The sequence below is a fragment of the Heterocephalus glaber genome, unplaced genomic scaffold (genome assembly GCF_053883595.1).
Source record: "Heterocephalus glaber isolate CG9 unplaced genomic scaffold, H.glaber_assembly_v1.0 deba00000738, whole genome shotgun sequence".
Classification (NCBI taxonomy): Eukaryota; Metazoa; Chordata; class Mammalia; order Rodentia; family Bathyergidae; genus Heterocephalus; species Heterocephalus glaber.
Genome location: NW_028258161.1, coordinates 3,460,425 through 3,479,138, shown reverse-complemented (window position 1 = coordinate 3,479,138; position 18,714 = coordinate 3,460,425). Strand labels below are relative to the sequence as shown.

The 18,714-nt window shown below is 44.9% G+C and overlaps 1 protein-coding gene across 5 annotated transcripts in view; it reads right to left on the bottom strand.

The window, feature by feature from the left end:
* Mpzl1 (myelin protein zero like 1) overlaps positions 1–18,714 on the bottom strand; it is a 70,354-nt gene that overhangs the window by 23,035 nt on the left and 28,605 nt on the right. For 2 of the 5 annotated variants that reach the window (XM_087206845.1, XM_087206846.1), the window contains exon 1: positions 7,941–8,052. The exons of 2 other annotated variants lie outside the window; for them this stretch is intronic. In XM_087206845.1, the coding sequence (XP_087062971.1) occupies positions 7,941–8,037 (97 nt within the window). In that variant the 5' untranslated portion in view covers positions 8,038–8,052. Of the gene's footprint in view, positions 1–2,468; positions 2,633–7,940; positions 8,053–18,714 lie in introns of those variants that run through there. One more of the 5 variants, XM_021244654.2, reaches the window with a different exon arrangement.

Here is an 18,714-nt window from a genome sequence, read left to right as displayed (position 1 = left end):
CATACTGACTTGATACTCTGCAGATCCCACTGTTAAACTTTTCTCACCTGTTATATTTAAAGTAATTAAACTATTCAAATATATTCTTTCATTTTAAGGCCATGTTCATGATCTCTTCCTTTTGCTATAAAGGACTCACAGGAAAATGTACAGGACATTTGGTTTGAGGAGTGAGATGCTTCCTCCAAGGCTGCCCCGTGCTACACAGGACACGAAGGATCGTACTCAAGGATGGCGGGACCACAGCGGACAGGTCTGCATTTCATCCATTGAGTTTTCTCCAGGAGCCGAAGCCCAGGAAAGAGTAATTAAAACATCTACCTCTTGCAATATAAAAATAGCTTTTTAATTTTGGGGGGAAGATCTGCAATTAGAACCAACTGCAGAAATTCTTGTGGACTGCAGCTAAACTAAGACAGTCTTCACTCAAAAGAGTCACTTTTACAGACTCAATAAAGATCCGAAAGAAACTTATTTGGCCTAAAATTGTTAACTTGAAAACACCCATCTTCAAAATAAGATACATCTGGCGAAGTCATCTGGATACATACTGCCGTGTTCCGATTATTCTTAGAATGTAACCAAGGGGCAGAAGAAGGCAGGGCATTGTCACCAGGACTGAGGTCACTTTCAGAACTGCCTTCTGCAGGCCCTGACTGGACTCTGGGCCAGGGAGCCCCAGCAAACTCCCCCTCTCCTCCCCACCGTCCTCCAAATGTTTATTCTCTGGACACAACGGGCACTTTGGGCTATTCTTCTAAATCAACTGATAGCCACACTGCATTGAGCAGAATTTTTTCTGCTGAAAGAGGGTGGATTATTATTCTAGGGAACAATGGATTATTATTTGTGATCCAAACCTCAAAACAAGCCCTGCTTTCAGACCAGAAGCAAACAAAAGCTGTTCCTTGCCATTGTGGAAAGGCAGAGAAGCAGCCCTCAGGCGCTAGAGTTTAGAAGGAAGGACAAACCACAAGGACAGACCAGTTAACCAGCTTATTCCAGGAAGCCTGCTGGTTTTCGACCCTGAGTCAGTGTGAGCTCTTGCCTGATTTTCTCCACAGCAATGAGCACCAGGAGGAAAGGCAGTCTCTAAAGACCACAAATAAGTTTCTCAAGAGTTTTCCTAAACTAGATCCCTGTCTCAAGGCCTGGCTGCAAAGAGGTGTTGCCTTGAGTTGTTACGCAAAGACAGAGCTAAATCAGGTGTGGTGGTGCCCGCCTGTAATCCCAGCACTCTGAGAGACTGAGGCAGGAAGATCTCAAATTTGAGCCCAGTAGGGGCCACTTGCTAAGACTCTGCCTCCAACTAAAAGTTTTTAAAGGGCTGGGAATGTAACTCAGTGTGGAGGGCCTGGGTCCAATTCCCAGTATTTCAAAGGGGAAAATTTTTTTAAAAGAACTATACCAGGGCTGGGGATTTAGCTCAGTGGTTCTGCCACCTGCCTTGCAAGTGCAAGGACCCGAGCTCGATCCCCGGTACCAAAAAAAAAAAAAAAGGAACTATGCCAAGTGTCCAAGTTTACAGTGAAGAATTCTGACCAAATCCCTAAATGGGTTTTAGGCAATCTATTTAGGATGGATTTGATTTAGTTACCAAAGCTAGTTAATAAATAAATGCCTTCTATTTTTAAATATTCCATCACTCATAAGCCTACTTGAATGTGTAGCTCTTAGATTATGAATTCTAATTCAGGATTATGAACTCTAACACAAGACAATCGGTTCCAGAAAAAGAAAGTGAGTGACTCTATTCACAGCAAATTAACTTCCTCTTGTCCTTCTCCCCAGTGCCACTCCGGTTGTAAGTCCTGGGGATTCCTTTAGTCTCCGGTTTCTTGTTTATCTTCTCTTCTCCGGTACCCTGCCACTCACTGCCACGCCGCACTGCGTACATATCATGGACGGGCCCAATAACCCCACCTTCTGGGGACTGTGGGACCCGGGTGCTGCAGGGTATCTAGTGGCATCCCGGCCCTCCCGTGACAGTGGCAGCTCTGCCTCCAGGTGTGCCCACAGGGTTGTCTGCAGATGCTGCCAGCCGTCTGGCTGAGAGCCACTGCCCCAGACGCTGAGTCAGCACCCGTGGCTGCACCACAACTGGGCTGGGCGGCTCCCAGCTTCCCAGCACCCTCCAGTCCCTGATTTCACTCCTCGAACAGCACATCAGAGATGAATGCCACCATCTGCGGTCCTCTGACAGCTCATGCCACTGTGTCCCTTGCCCTACTGAGGGACCCCATGGCCCCTCCACACTCACCCCTTTGTGGCCACCAGCCCCCCTGCCTCTCCCTTTGTGCACTCACCTGGCCAAATCTTAGAGGCCCACAACTCTACTGGCTGGCTCACCTTACATTCACGGCTACGGACCTCATGGAAGCATGTGATGTGCGCGTGTGCGTGTGTCCGAGTGTGCATGTGTTGCTATGGATCAACTCCAGGGAGCCTCGGGTGTACAAAGCACTCACTTTACCACTGAGCTACACTCCAGGAGATGCTTGGTGCTTCCCAGCAGCCAGCCTCATGTCTCTGACCAGTCTCCTCTCACGTTCCTGGAGGACTGTTTTACATCTCCTCTCCACCTCAAATCTCCACCTCCTCCAGCTTCTCCTTCTTGGCTGATGACCACTTCCTGTTTCGATGAGAAATAGGAAGCAGTCTGAAGACAACTTACCCACATCCCAGACCACATCTCCCCTTCCTGCAGCATCTGTACCCAAGGCTCTACCTTCAAACTGAGGCTAGGCAGAGGAACCAAAGACAGGCAGAAAGGAGACAAGGAAAATCATAACTTTAAAGTTATATTTTTAAGGAGAAGTGCAGCTTCAGAATGCAAAGGTAGCCAAGGTCACAGTGCCTTTTCCCCTTTCAAACGACTCCAAAAAATTTCCCATGGGGCTGAAAGATACAATAAGCCTGTGACCTGAGCCTGTACTTTTGCCTGTAAGCTGAGCCCGAGCTTTTTCTTCCAGGGACCTCCATCCTCCAAGAAGCAGCAGTATTAAGTAGGCAGCAGATTTCTAAACTTCCAACGTACTCAAAGGGTTTGCATTCTAACTGGACCCCTAAATGAGCTGCCTGATGGACAGAGGGAATGCATATCCTAGACCCCCAGCCTGAGGATGACCCAGGACCACACAAAAGCCCTAGCCCCAAACCATAGCTCCACACTGTCTGGTCAACGAGCCGCCTCATCCCCTACCCTTTCCGCCTCAAACACAGTGCAGTAGCCATCCCGGTCACCTTGCTCCTCTGCTGGCTGAGGTGACGCGTGTACCTAAGAGTAGAGAATGCCATGGACAATCACTGGGGTGTCGCAGGATACCACAATGCGCCCAGAGACGAGGGAAGAGAAGTCAGCCATGAGATGCTGGTGCTCTGTGCAGAGGACCCCAGGCAGAAGCTGTGGTGGGAACCCTCACCTAAACTGCCCATGGTTCCATGCACACGCACAACTGGACTCTTCAGGACTCCTGCGCTGCTCGGCTTCTGAGCCTCCTCCTGCATGGTGAAGAGAAACCAGAGCGCGCGTCTCCTTCTCGGAGCACATTCCAGGCAGCCCAGCAAGAGATGACTTCACAGGTTTCCTAAACAATTGGGAATGGTTTGCTTTGTCTGGCACCCCCGCCACCTTTTTCAGTGACTAAGAGTACTGCATTATGGGAACACATAGTAAAATTATTGTGGATTCAGAAAGCTCAGCTTTTCAGACCCATGCAAGGGAGTTTTTAGGGGCGCCATCACATGGCTCAAAATGCAAATGTAAAGGACTCTGAAACATACAGAAAGTATTGTTCTAATCTACATTCCATGTCACTAAAGATTGGAATCCCAATCTGAATAAGATGTTAAAAGGATTTCTCTTCGGCTGAGGGTTTACCATTATGACAGAGTAGCAAAAAGGGCTGGGAAATGTTTGGCCCAAAAACTCATAGCTGGAAGAAGCAAGGTTTCTTGTTGACTTCTGCAAAAACCGACTGCCTTAGAAATAAAAATGTAGAACGAAATGCAATAAAAAGATGAAGTGATCTGCGAATGTCTCCCTACCTTGCCAACCCTGGGCTCCGAGTGAACAGACTCTTACACATAAATGTCAACACAGCAATGGGGCTGTGCCCGCTTTTCCCTGGGGAAGGTCCCACGGGGGCTGAAAGCCCTGCTGGGTTGTGCCAGAGCTGAAAGGGTGACAAAACAAACAAGGAAAACCAAAACAACCCATGCTCACTCTGGAGAACAGTTTCTAAGCGCACCGTGTTGTCCAAAGATACCACTTAGCAGAGCAATGATACCGAAGCTCAAAGCAGGAGAGGAGCTGAAATACAAGATGCCCAGCACCATCTGACAAGGAGTGGGGCCACCTGACCAAGGGTCATTTCTGCAACAGTCAAATGATACCCGGAACCTCTTGCTCTGACTCTGAATGGAGAATCAGGGCATCTGGGGGAAAAAGAAGAAAATATAGACCATGAAACAACATCCGTCACAGCAAAGAAAAAAGCAAATTCAAGACTGGTTTGCTCAAGAGGTCACTTGCTGACAGGATCTAGTTCAATGTTCTGAACGACTAAAGTAATACTAAGTCAGTGATGCATCCTGGCTACATCCCAGCATGACCTTACTCTAGGGAAATTCAAACTCTCACACCACAAAAGCATAGACGTACACTGGGATGGCATCGTCATGACCAAATAAACACTTTCACAGCCTAGCAGGGATCCTGGAACTGGTACTGGCTGAAGCAATTCCATGGCAGGTTTCTGCTGGGTCTGTTTGTAGTTCGCTGGTTTGTAAAAACCTTATCTTTCCAACAGATCCGGTTAGGGTTTACCTTGAAACTCAAAGGGGGCTTTTGTTTTCTTTGGAAGCACTTTGAAGTCAGTACATTCTCCTGCTTAAAGGAGTACAATCAAGCCATTTATTTATAAACAGCTTCCTGGCCCATTTTCTGTTCTCTGTTAGTAGATGGTGACAGCCAGATACTGTAGTGTCTCCTAAGACAAGCACAAGTACAATCTTTTAAGACATACTATAAAAGTGAAATAGAAGAGAATACTAAACACCAAATTTATAGTAATGCATATGTCTGGAACAGGGTAGATGAGGCCACATGCGAAAGGCCCAGACTAATGCCAAGGCAGGGTACTGAGTGCATGAGGGCTCACACTCCAGGAGGCTGAGGCAGGAGGATCACAAGTTAAAGTCAGCCCAGGCAATTTAGCAACTTAATCAGAACCTGTCTCAAAATAAAACATACAAGGGCCAGGGATTTAGCTCAGTGGTTTCACCACCTGCTGCGCAAGCGCAAGGACCCGAGTTCAATCCCTGGTACCAAATAAATAAATAAACCATACAAAAAGGGGCTGAGGATGTAGCTCTGAGTGAAGGCTTTGGGTTCAAGCTCCAGTACCACTGTTTTGGTTTTTTTTTGGTACCGGGGATCAAACTTGGGTCCTTGAGCTTGCACAGCAGGTGGCGAAACCACTGAGCTAAATCCCCGGCCCTTTTTTTAGTTTGGGTTTTGTTTTTTTTTTGGTACCAGGGATCAAACTTGGGACCTTGTGCTTGTGAGGCAGGCACTGGAACCACTGAGCTAGATCCCCGGCTATCCAGTACCATTAAGTAAATGAATACATACATACATACATACATAGCCAGCAGCTAGTGCTCCCCTTCCTATATTTTATTCTCCAGAATAAAATTGTTTGTTTGTTTGTTTGAGGCAGGATCTCACTATGTAGTTCAGGCTGGTCTTGAACTCACTATGCAGCCCAGGCTGGCCTCAAACTTGTGGCAATCCTCCTGCCTCAGCCTCCCAAAGGTTGGGATTACAGGTGTGCACCACAAAATGTTTTAAAGGAGAGATATCAGCATTAATACAGTGATTGAAAAACAAGACTGCTTCCACCTCTCTTTCTTTTTTTGGTGGTACTGGGGATTGAATCCGGGTCCTTCACACTCCCAGGAAGGAGCTACACTCCCAGCCTTTATTGTTTATTTTGAGACAAGTTCTCACTGTCTCACTATGTCGCCCAGGCTGAGCTCAAACTTGGAATCCTCCTTCCTCAGCTTCCCAGAGTGCTAGGATTACAGGCATGGAGAGAGGACAGAGGTGGTTCACAATATCCTAGGACTTCTGAATGGGGTCAGAATAGAAAGGTTTGGAGCCGGGTGTGGTGGCAAAGGCCTGTGATCCCAGCACTCAGGAGGCTGAGGCAGGAGGATTGCCATGAGTTGGAGGCCAGCCTGGGCTACATAGTGAGACCTTGTTTCAAAAAACAAACAAAAAAAAGCAAAACAAAACAAAGAATACAAAGGTTTTAGATCCTAGGATAGGAAAATGAGGCCAAGGGGCTATGAAGATTGCTGCAATTCAGAGGATGGGAGTTGTATGAGAAGCAAACACAACCTGTGCTCCGCATTGTTGAGGCCAAGAATTGCAGCTGCTTCTCAAAGGACCATTGATTGACTGATTGATTGTAGTAGTGGGTATTGAATTCAGGGCCTTGGCACTAGGCTGTACATCCCAGTCCTTTTAAAATTTTTAATTCTGAGACAGGGTCTCCCTAAGCTGCTCAGGCTGGGCTCAAACTTGTAATCCACCTGCCTCAGCCTCCCAGAGTGCTGGTGACACAGGAAAAATATAACTCTCGACCTGCTCGTAGATGTCAGATGTGCCAAGTTCATGTCCCTGAATATTGGAGAGTGAATTTCAAGGGACAAAGGAGGTTAAGAATAGGAAAGGTTTATGAAGAGGAAGCTCCTGAGAGATGGGAGGGCTTCTGAATGGGTGGCTGCCGAGGAGGCCCTTCGTCAGGAGTGATTTATACAGCAAAATCACAATGCAGGTACAGCATGCGTCAAACTACAATCAACCTGTAGGGTTACAAGTATGGCCACTTAGCTAATATTGATCCAATAGGGAAACTCCATATAGCAGGGGTGCATGGGAAGATCAAAGGAATTCCTGGGAAGGACGGGAAGTATGGATCCACCTCTGAGTCTGATGGCCCCTGGGCCTACCAGACCAGGTGGTGCTATTTACAGTACAATCTCAAGTCGCCCTTTACTCCAGGGAGGCTGCAGGCCTGGCCAGTGCCTCTCCACCCCGAGGCCCGGCTCTCCTCAGAGGCACTTCCAGCCACAATTCCGAGGTCTCTATTTTTTTGTGCTGACTTCCTGAGGGCCCAGTCCCTCTGTGACTGAATGTTCATTTCTATCTAATTTAGCGCTTTCTAATACTGGGATACAGGTATGCTCTACCAGGACGGCCTTTGAACATTTCCAAAGGCTCCAATCAAAGCATTCAACAGGGGCAACTTCGCCTCCCATGCTCGAGCTGGACTCAGCGGAGCCAGCTGATGGGGCGTTGGTGGGGACCGTGCATGTGCAAAGCTGCCGGCTGCTGTGGGTGGGAGAGCTACAAGTCCCTTCTTCCATCTGCCAGGGCTGCTATTCTGGACCTCCTGTGGCAGCGTGGCACAAAGGGGGGGGCTGCATAAATAGACTCCGTCTGGTGAGGCCTGAATATTAACAAATTAAACTTTTCACACCTCTGCGTTCTGTCTGAAAAGATGCCTTGGGCCTCAATCTCAAAGCGACTTCCTCCCTGCTCTGCCTCGAAGTCCCCACCCTGCGCTCGCTGACATCCTGTCTGTCCCAGGCGATCAGTGCTCTCCTCACCCTCTGCTGAAAGATGGCCATCCCGGCCCTCAGAGGCCAGGGGCCATGTCTGCCTGGCTCACCACGAGTGCCTGACAACCCGAAAAACACCAGGCTCTTTCTCAAAATGCTCGACAAATACTTGTTTGAATGTTGGGAGAACATGAATGAATGAATAGAGAAGTAGAGTGAAACAGCAAACTCAGATAAGCTCAGCCCTAGAAATAAATCATGCTTGTTTCGCACCAAAAGGCTTTGGCAAGTTTATAGGCAGACCCTACCTTGCAGGAGACACACACACAGGCTTCCTCCAAGAATTTTCTTCCTTTTTAGGTGAGAAAGTCTCAAAGGAGATCTAGCTTTTGAAGTCTCAACCATTTAAAACCCAAAACAAAAAAACCCTCCATGTACTTCTGGTGACACACAGGATTATCAAATCCCTCTCGGAGCCTGTTCTCTCCACTCGCGATCCAGGTCCAGCTGGCCACATCTCTATCCTTAACCTTTCCTGCACCAACAAAGATCTCTCTGTCTCGGGAATGAGAAACATTCGAAAGGTCCTGAATCAAGCCAGTCATTGAGCTAATCACTTGACTCTGTGAAGCCCTGGTGTTTCTCCTCTGCCCTCCCATGTATGTACTGTTCATCTCTCTCTCCCCTGAGACTGATTTCCTTTTTTCAATCAACCATTCATTCCTTTAAGCACATGCTGGGACTCAGCCTCTGCCTAATACACTAACAGCCCAGTGGAGACAACAAACACTCACAGAGGCGCGGCAGAGCCACTCCCGGCCTGGACACACAGGGTCTCCTGTCCGGATGTTGCAAGCAAGCAGGCAACACCAACACCAGGGCTGCCCGGGGCGGGAGTTGATGGTCTGCATCAAGCATCCAGGCACTTTCTCAGTGCTCAGCCAGCAGATGAAAATAAACAACTCCTGGTAAGAAATCAGATCATTTTACTTCTGCCAGATAACAGCAGACCACATTGCTTAACAGAAACACCGGGTGAAACAGGTCTGGGGGCAGATCTGATAGACAACACACGCTCGCAGTTTACATGCTCGCAGTTTAAAAGCTCGCAGTTTACACGCTCGCAGTTTACACGCCCAGGGGCTGAAATCTCACACTGATGCTCTTCTTCAGGCAAAAGACCACTGTACCTTAAATCTCACAACCCTCAAATGCTAGAGGAGGTTTATAGTACATCAGAAGGTATCAGAACCAAAATGTAACCAGAAAAGAATGACACAAAAAAATATTACTGCAGCACAAGAACCACAGATTCCAAAGGAGATGCCCAGTGGCAGTAAGGGTTTCCCTCACTTCTAAAATATGGCAAAAATTTAAGAAAGTTTAAAAATACTGGTGACTGGGCTGGGGATTTAGCTCAGTGGTTCTGCCGCCTGCTTCGCAAGTGCAAGGTCCTGAGTTTGATCCCCAGTACCAAAAAAAAAAAAAAATACTGGTGACTACTAAAACTGCTGAAAAATGCTGGAACTACTCTACATGACACTCTAAAATGGCAGATACACCATGATACGGTTGTTCAAACCCAAAAGATACACAACACTAAGTGTGAAGCCCACTGTAAACACTGAGCTTTGGGTGCTAATATGGTTCTATCAAATGCACCATCTGCGGGAACGCTGGGAACGCTGGGAACGCTGGTAATGCTGGTAAGGGCGTGGCTGCACCTGTGCGTGCCATGGGCTGGGTGGAAAATCTCCCTACCTTCCTCTCAATTTTGCTGTATACCTCCTCTAAAAACTACAGTGTGTTTTAAAAAAATACCTGGGCTGGGGCTGGGAAGTCTCAAATGGGCACTGGGTGTGGCCTCAGCCATCCTACAGCGCCCAGTGAGATGCTGGCACTTCCCTTGTGATGCTGTACAGCCCGAGGCAGAGGAGCCAGGCTTCAGGGGCATCTGCTGAAGGACAGGTAGGTAAAATTATGTTCACTGGAACAATAAATATTAAGGAAAACCTGTGCCTGATTTTTGCAACTGACCGGGGCAGTAGTCTACCTTCTTAATCAATAACACACTTACAAAGCTTAAATGCTTACAGAGAAATCACAAAAATCTGATCCACATTTCAGAAGACTGCACTGGCATTCTGATCTGGCGGGAGTGGCCTCTAGCCCCGCATTACGTATATAATGCCCTTGGGGTGCGCGTGCTGTTCTTTGCTGGGATTTTAATGCTTAGCAGTGTACTTGGGAAACAAATGAAAGGGGCACCATGCGTCTGGAAGCTCCAAAGCGAGTCTATCAGAGGAAGCTTGCCGACCCGACTCTCTCGGCTTTGAGCACTTCACAGCGACCACGGGGGTGCAAAGCCAGAGGTGCAGGTGGATAGATACACCCACATCCTAACCATCAGAGGGAAATGAACTAAATGGGAAAGAAACACTTCACTCTCAGAAAACTGTGTCTACCATGCACTTGGTGTGTGATCTTCTGGGAGGGTCTGTTTTTCAATCTGTGTATGATGCCAGTTTCTTATCTGAAACCCGGGTTCGAAGCTCCTGCATTGTGTCACAGAGTCTGTCACGCTCCGCCTGGAGCTGCCCTGCCGTTCTCACTTCCCTCAGCTTCGGCTGCAGTCACAGGGCCTGGGGTGCTTGAGGCTCCTGCCACTCGGCTGCAGTCACAGTGCCTGGGGTCCTTGGGGCTTCTGCCACTCACTTACAGGCCGCCTCTGCACCTGCCCAACAGCACCGTGGTGAGGGCTTCCCTGACAGGGCAGCCTCTCCCTCTGCCCCTCCGTTATTTCTTGCATACACGCTGGCTGCCGTCTCAGGAAGTCCCCTTCCAGTGAGAAGCAAAATCCCCTCAGCATCTGGGAGACACCCTTCCGACTCTCAACTCTGAGACGGGACTACACCTTACTGGGCCTGTGTGTGTGCAGCAAGGATACTTCTGTGTGACCAGAAAGCTCTCAAAGAACACTCAAAACGGAGCAAGCAGACAGATAAAAGCTGAATTTTTAGGATCCCCGTAACGTAAAGTTATTGTTAATAAAACATGTAGAACCCCCAGACTGAAATACGACCATCTTGCTCTTACATGGATCCTGAACCCTGGTCTAGGGCTCTCTGACTGGTAGAAAAATCTGGCAAAGGAGTCTGGATGAAGCAGCACCAATTTATAACTGCCAGAAAGAGTTCAAAGTGTAAATGCTCACACTTGGACAGGAAGTGAAACATGAGGGAGAAATGGAAACATCTGTCCCCTTTCCTGTCGTGATACAAACTCTATTAGAATAGAAAATGTCAACAAAAGAGCTCATGTGCTGAATAGCCAATAAGCACGGGGCTCTGTGGAGGATGCAGTCTTGTTCAATACCCTATTTGGGTGCATACAAAGAATGTACAAAAACGGTCTCAGCACGTGCAGGGTGGACGGTCGGGCACAGGAAAATGGCCTTTGTAACAGGCATCACAGGCCACCTGGTGTGTACGTAATTTATTGTTTACACCATCTCACATCCTCTCCTTAAAGTAGCAAACAGGCTATATGTAGTTAATTAAGGTCAAAGTTTGAAAAGTGAAGAGGTCAAGGAATGCTTTATGGAAGACCCACTTTAATTTTATTTGGATTGTTGAAAAGAATCAAGATGGACTGGAAGGGTATTTTGCAGAGATGGAAAACCATGAGACAAGCTAGGTGTGGTGGTGAATGCCTGTAATCCCAGTACTTGAGAGGCTGAGGCAGGAGGATCATTTTGAGTTCAGGGCCAGGTTAGGCTACATGGCAAGTTCAAGGCCAGCGTGGAATACATCAGGAGACCTTGTCTCAAAAAACAAAATCAAACAACAAAAAAAACCATACAAAAGCCAATATTACTGACAAATCAAATCAAATTATTTTTACACATATAAGCCAAGCTATTAATAAAAAGTAAGTATTGCATATGTCTAATTTCTTTGAAATAGTGATAAGGAATTCTACATGATACTTATAAAGTGACTGCTATATGTTCCCTAAAACTATATATATATATATATACGTGTGTATATATATATATATATATATACGTGTGTATATATATATATATACATATATATATATATATTTTTTTTTTGGTACTGGGGATCGAACTTGGGACCTTGAGCTTGCGAGGCAGGCGCCAGAACCACTGAGCTAAATCCTCGGCCCTCCTAAAGCTGTATTTTTAATGCAACAAGCATTCTGATGAGAATCTAAGACCTGTTTTCTCCTGTTTTCATAAAAAGATAAAACAATTAAGTGAAAGTTTGAGGAAAAACAATACACCTGCATGATTTAAAAGCACTGCCCATGGGGCCAGGGATTTAGCTCAGTGGTACTGGACCTGCCTGGCAAGCTCAGGGTCCTGAGTTTGATTCCTGGTACTGGGAAAAAAACACTGCCCAACAGATAGTTATTGATCATGAAGGAGAACAGTTACACACTCGAATGCAACAAGGCAGCAGTCTGAGTCACTGGTCTCTTTCTGTCTCACCCTGCACTGAGGACAGAACATCACGTCTGTGGAGTGATTGAGCAAGCCAGGCCAAGGACAGTTTAGTACATAATAGCATACATTTTTAAACATTAATGTAAAATTTTAAAGAAAAAGAGGAAGCACTAGAGACTAAAGGTGACCACAGAGCCATGACAATGAATTCTGGATTTTCTTCTGCTACAAGGGACATTAGTAGGACAATGGGAAATAGCTGAACAGTCTGCACATTAAATAATGGGACTGCTTCAGTATTCATGTCCTGATTTTGGTAATTACACTGTCCTTATAGAAGACGAAGTCCTGAGTCTTTAGGAAATGCACCTTAAAGTATTTAGGGAGAAAGCAGCAGCCTTTCTGACGCTGAGCAGGGGGGGTGGACAGCACAAGGGGAGGAAGTGCAGCAAAGTGCTAGCAAGTGAGAAATGGGGTGAAGGGTAGAGGGTATTCTTTGCATTCTTTTGCAACTTGTTTCTCTAAGTCTGAAATTACATTCAAATAAAACTGGAAAACAGAAACCGTATTTCACTTAACCTGTATTTGGTAACTTGGGACCTGCGTGGACATTAGGAACATAACATAACCCAGTGACACTATGGGGGCCACACAGGTCTGTAGGGCTATTTACCGCATTCAGGTATCCCAGCTACATGATCTTTGAACTTCAGTAACCGCTTTTAACTTTCTTAAAATCTGTTCCACTCTGATCCGGTCAGTCCACCTCCAGCGACCCCTGTGCTGTCTCCTAATTGCGGGCTCTAATCTATGGCAGGCTTGGAAACTCCTCCAGCTCATGTTCATTTTACAGATGAAAAACTCTAGCCCAGACACGGTAAGTAACTTACGGAGATATCCAAACCACAAAGAACAGAGAGAGCATGGGAACAATCCCAAAGTTGTTTTTTGCGACAGGACCCACATCCATAAAAGAAGAGTAAATAGTCTCTCAGTGAAGAACTATGTGACATACAAGGAAAAGTTAGTATTTGGAGGACTGGGCTTCGTCATATTCATCTCAGCTTCCTGTTGGCCTTTTTTGTTTACTTTCAAGTCACCAGATAAACTTCTGAAGATTAGTAAAGTGCTGGTGTATTTCAAGATTTCCTCCAAGCTTTTACTTTAACAAAGAAACCCACACGTTTCATAATCTCCAGATATTTTACAGCTTACCAAGCAGCTGGCTGTATTGCCCAAAGTTTATATTATCACTCACTCTGACTTATACACAAAAAGAGAGATGAGAACAAAGAGTAAAAGAATGCAGGCTCCAAAGGCATCTGAGCTGGGTATGGCTCAGAATGTCAAGGAAAACTTCAGAGCACCTCGCCCACCCCAAAGTATGTTTCCGGATATTTTCATATAACCAAATCTGCTTTCTGACTCGCTGTAAATGTTTAACAAAATAAAATCCCTGGCATCCCTAGGGTCATTCTCCACAGAGGACTGGATTTCAAAAGGCCTCTAGATTGTAAGAATTACCTAGAACCACCACATCTGTCAAATGGTTGAAACTGGCTTTTGGTGAAATTAACATGAAATACTTTTCAAGGAACACTGACATTTCACTATTATTTCCAAACCCAAATATTGATGTATATTTCCATCCTGGGGAGTCTTAAAGAAGCATATCCACCTAAGGGGATAGATACTACAGCAACAGAGGAGACAGTAGGGAAGTTCCTCAGTGCTGGTGTGAAATAGACTCTAAGATAGATTACTAAATGAAAAAAAGGAAATACAGACACACCATAAATAAAAATTAACTCAAATGGATCACAGACTTGAATGAACACCTAAAACTAAAACTGTTAGCAGAAAACACAGGAGAAAATCCTTCTGATCTTGTATTAGGCAATGATTTCTTAGATATGACAACAAAAACATGAGCAACAACAACAAAAATAGGCAAATTGGACAATCAATCAAAATAAAATTCAAAAATCAAAATTAAAAATTTGTGCTTCATACAAGCAAAAAGTTGAGAAGACAACCCACAGAATGGGAGAAAATATTGCCAAATAGTATCTCTGGTAAGGGACTTGTATCCAACTACATAAAGAACTCTGATAAACGCTTTAAGGCAAAGGCCAGGCATGATGGTACAAATCTGTAATCCCAACAGTCCGAGAGGCTGAGTCAGGAGGATGACAAGTTTGAGCCCACCCTGGGCAAGTTCATGACTTACTGAGACCTCATGTCAAAATAAAAAGTAAAGGGCCGGGGATTTAGCTCAGTGGTTTCGCCACCTGCTGCGCAAGCACAAGGACCCGAGTTCAATCCCCGGTACCAATAAATAAATAGTAAAAAAAGGGCTCAAGATGTAGCTCAGTACATAGCCCCTGGTTTCAATCCCCAGAACCATACTGCTTTAAAAAAAAAAAAAAAAAAGTTAACACACACAAAAAAGACAAAGGACTTGAATAGATATTTCTCCAAAGAAGACATACAAACAAACAAATGCCTAATTAGTACCCAAAAAGATAGTCAACATCATTAATTATTAGGGAAATGCATATGAAAGCCACACAGAGATATAATTTCATACCCACAAGAATGGATGTAATAAAAGTCAGACAGACAGCCCGAAGTGGTGCTCAAGCCTGTAGTCCCAGTACTCTGGGAGGCTGAGGCAGAAGGATTGTAAGTTCAAGGCCAGCCTGGGCAAGTCAGCGATTTAGCAAGCTCTTGTCTTAAAATAAAAAAAAAATTAAAAAGGGGTGGGGATGTAGCTTAGTGTGAAGGCACTGGGTTTAATTCCTAGTACTGAAAAAAAAATGTTGGAGAGGATTTAGAGAAACTAGAAGATTCCATATGACTACAGGAGGTAAAATGAGGCAGGATTTTGGAAAACCATCTGGTAGTTCCTCCAACGGCTTCACCTAGCACTGGGTCAAGTACAAAGCAAGCTCTGGCCTGAGGCCACTCCTGCCCCAGTCCGCCTCGTCTCAGGAAAGCCAGAGCAGTCTCCCTTCTGCACTTCAGGCTGCTTCTGGACCTGCAGGGGAATCTGCCAGGCTCTGAGGCCAGGCTGGGCAGGTGACTGCAGGTGACAACATTCCCACCCCTGCACCACATTTTGCTGTGGAGGAGGACAGTAGAGGACGTGTCCCTCCCCAGTGGAGAAGGCATATCATTTATTCAGGAACTGATGCTAACATATATTATTGTCTTGATTTCATTCCCAATGTCATGGAAATAAATTTAATGAAACAACTAGATAAAAATAGTCACTGTTGGAAAGGGTTCGTGGTAATAACTTTTTTTAAGCGATGGGGTCTCACTACATCCCCAAAGCTAGCCTGGAACCCCTGAGCTCAAGAAATCCTCCTGCTTTGGTCTCCTGGGGAGCTGAGACTACAGAAACCCCACCATGCCCAGCAGTAGCACCTTCTACTAAGGTCTATGTGAATTTAGAGGGAAGAAGTGGGGAAACCATTGACTGGGAGGAACCTGGACTTTATTTCAATACGCTTGCTAATGACTGTTATTTGTTTCACACAACAAAAGTAATCTCCCTAAGAAGTTAAGTTTTTAAATAAGATATCTAGAAAATGTTCCTGAAAAACTACCTGTGTGACTGTAATTTGCAACTTTGAAAATCCAGAATTACTTAAGATCACAAGGAATGATGTGTAACTGGGCAAAAACTCCTTCTTGCCTCAGTTTCTACCGTAAATTTATTCCAATACAAGTTGAGCACCCCTAATGCAAGAATCAAAAATGCTCCAAATCCAAAACTTTTTGAGCACCAACATGACAACAGAAGTGGAAAATCTCACACCTAACTTCATGTGACAGGTTGCAAACATAGGTGCACTAAAAATCCAGTATAAAATTACCTTCAAGCTGTAGCTATAAAGTGTACCTGAAACACAAATGAAGCCAAGCAAGGTCCCGCACGCCTGTTATCCCAGCACTAGGAAGGCTGAGGTGGGAGATCACTGTGAGTTCGACAACAGCATGGGTTACACAGAGTTCAAGGCCAGCCTGAACTACATAGCAAGAACTTCTCTCCAAAGAAAGAAAAAAGAAACATAAACACATAAATGAATCTTGTGTCCAGACTTGGATCCCATCCCCAAGATATCTCATTTTGCATATGCAAATATTCCAAAATCCAAAAAAAATGTGAAATGCTCTTAGTCCCAAGCATTTCAATTTTAGTATATGTGCTGCCAAAGCAAGCACGAGTCTCAAGCATTTCAGACTAGATAGCCTATCATACTTCCCTCTAGGGTTATTACAAGATTGCACGAGTTAATATTTGCAAAAAGCTTGGAAAAGTACTTGGCCCAGTGTAAACTCTAGCTACACTGAATAAATAAATAAGCAGCTGCAAGAATGTTTAGGTATATTTGTACAACACAGCGCTTCTGGACAAAGGAAACACTTTAGATAGACAATACCATCTCCTTTCTCTGAGCAATTACTGCATTAGTCATGAGTCCATAAAGCTTGGTCCCACTGCTCCACGTGTATTAGTTCTCTCTCCAAATGGACTCTAAGCAGCTGCAGGCTTGGCTGTTCTCAAAGAGCTCTGATACCCAGCTATATTCAGTCACTCAGGGACTGGGTAGGGGACCGGAGAGCAGCAGAGGACACTTCGACAAGATCTGCTGTCCTGGAAGGTGTTTGAAGGCAGTCTCAAAGTAAGAATGCTGAAGTAAGCGTGCACAGAGGTGAAGCCAAGTCCACCAGGACCATGGTGATGGAAAACAGTGTGACCTGACTCCTGGAAACAAGAGGCATCTTTACTCTTTATACTCTGCCCCCGTCCTATGAAGGAGTTGATGTGGCTGACTGTAATAAATATAATGTGTAAAATATGGAATCAGCAAAACATAAATTAAAACGAAAGATCACAGGGACACTTTACATACAGCACCCTGAGTGACGCGAAGGCGAAGGGTATGTCCCCAGAAATACCCTACAGCGGTGCAACAGTGAGTTTCATAAAGCAGGCCCTCCCAACTTCCCTCGCAAAAAATGCTGATGGGACAAACCAGCGTGATGTCAAAGAAAGCTACTGTGTAAGGAGCCAGAGCCCGAAGGTCCAAATACTACCAACAGCAAAGCAAGGAGCAGCTAAAGAAAAAAGTGGAGCACCTATCACTTAAATAATCCTTTACAAGTATCTCTTGCCTTCACCTGCTCCTGATAAAAGCTGTTTCGCAAAAAAACTTTCCAGTCGTGACCTATCTCACTACAGTCTGTGTTGATCAGCAAAGGAAGATCGACATCTTTGGCAGATCAAAGAGCAGAGCAGTCTGACCTTGCGCTGTAAAAACTGAGGTAGCAGATCAGACGTGAAAGGATCTAATCAGCTGAGACCTTCCAGCTGCCTCTCCTCCTGTACGCATCCACAGGAAGCTAACTTCACTGGAAGTAAACGCAACTTATCCACCGTGAGCTGAAAGGTTTCTGAATGCGTGCCCCTGCTGCTGTGTATGTGGCAGTGAGAACATTAATTCTCTGTGTGGCATTTGCTCTAGGTAGCATATACCAAAGGGAAAGACCGGAAGCCAAACAGCAAAAATTGAAGGCTGAAAAAGAATTGAAAGTTTTCCATGTACGCATAAGGCAATGAAACTAGAAATCAATGGCAAAAGAAATAACAGAAATTATGCAAACACATGGAAATTAAACAAAACCTTTTTGAATAATCAATGAGTCACTGAAAAAAATCAAGGAAGAAAGTAATTCCTAGAATCAAAGCATAATACCAGTGCAACACACTAGAACCTACAGGACACAAGGAAAGAGTCCTATGAGGAAAGTTTATAGCTGTGAATGCCCACATCAGAAAAAGACAGCAAGCCCAAATAAATAACCTAATGATGCACCTTAAGGTCCTAAAAAACAAGAATGATCCAAATCCAAAGACAGTACAAGAAAGGAAATTGTAAAGATCAGAGCAAAGATCAATGAAATTGAGAATTAAAAAAAAATTACAAGGAATCAATAAAACAAAGACTGATTCTTTGGAAGAATAAACAAAATAGACAAACCCCAGCTAATCTTACCCCCAAAAAGGAGAGAAAAGACTCAAATCGATGCGATTAGAAATGTAAAAAAAGTAGTATCACAACAGACTCTGCCCAAATCCAGAAGATGATTAGTAACTACTTGGAAAACCTATACTCTTAATAAAATAGAGAATTGAGAAGAAATGGATAGATTTCTAGATATATATGAACTACCAAAGCTGACCCAAGAAGATATAAAAACCCTGCATAATCCAGAATCAGGCAATGAGAATAAAGAAGTAATTACAACACCTACCATCTAAGAAAAGTCCAGTTCCCGATGGAGTCACTGCTGAATTCTACAAGAACTTTGGGGAAGGTCTAATGCCAGTACTCCTCAAACTAATGAAATGAAAAGGGAAGGCATGCAGTACTTTCAAAGTCATTCCTGGAAGCTAGCAGTACCCTGAATCCCAAACCAGACAAAGACCCAACTAAAAAAAGAGAACTACCAGCCGATCTATCTAAGGAACACTAACACAAAAACCTTCAAAAAGATACTGGCAAACAGGATACAAGAAATCATCAAAAAAAAAAATCATA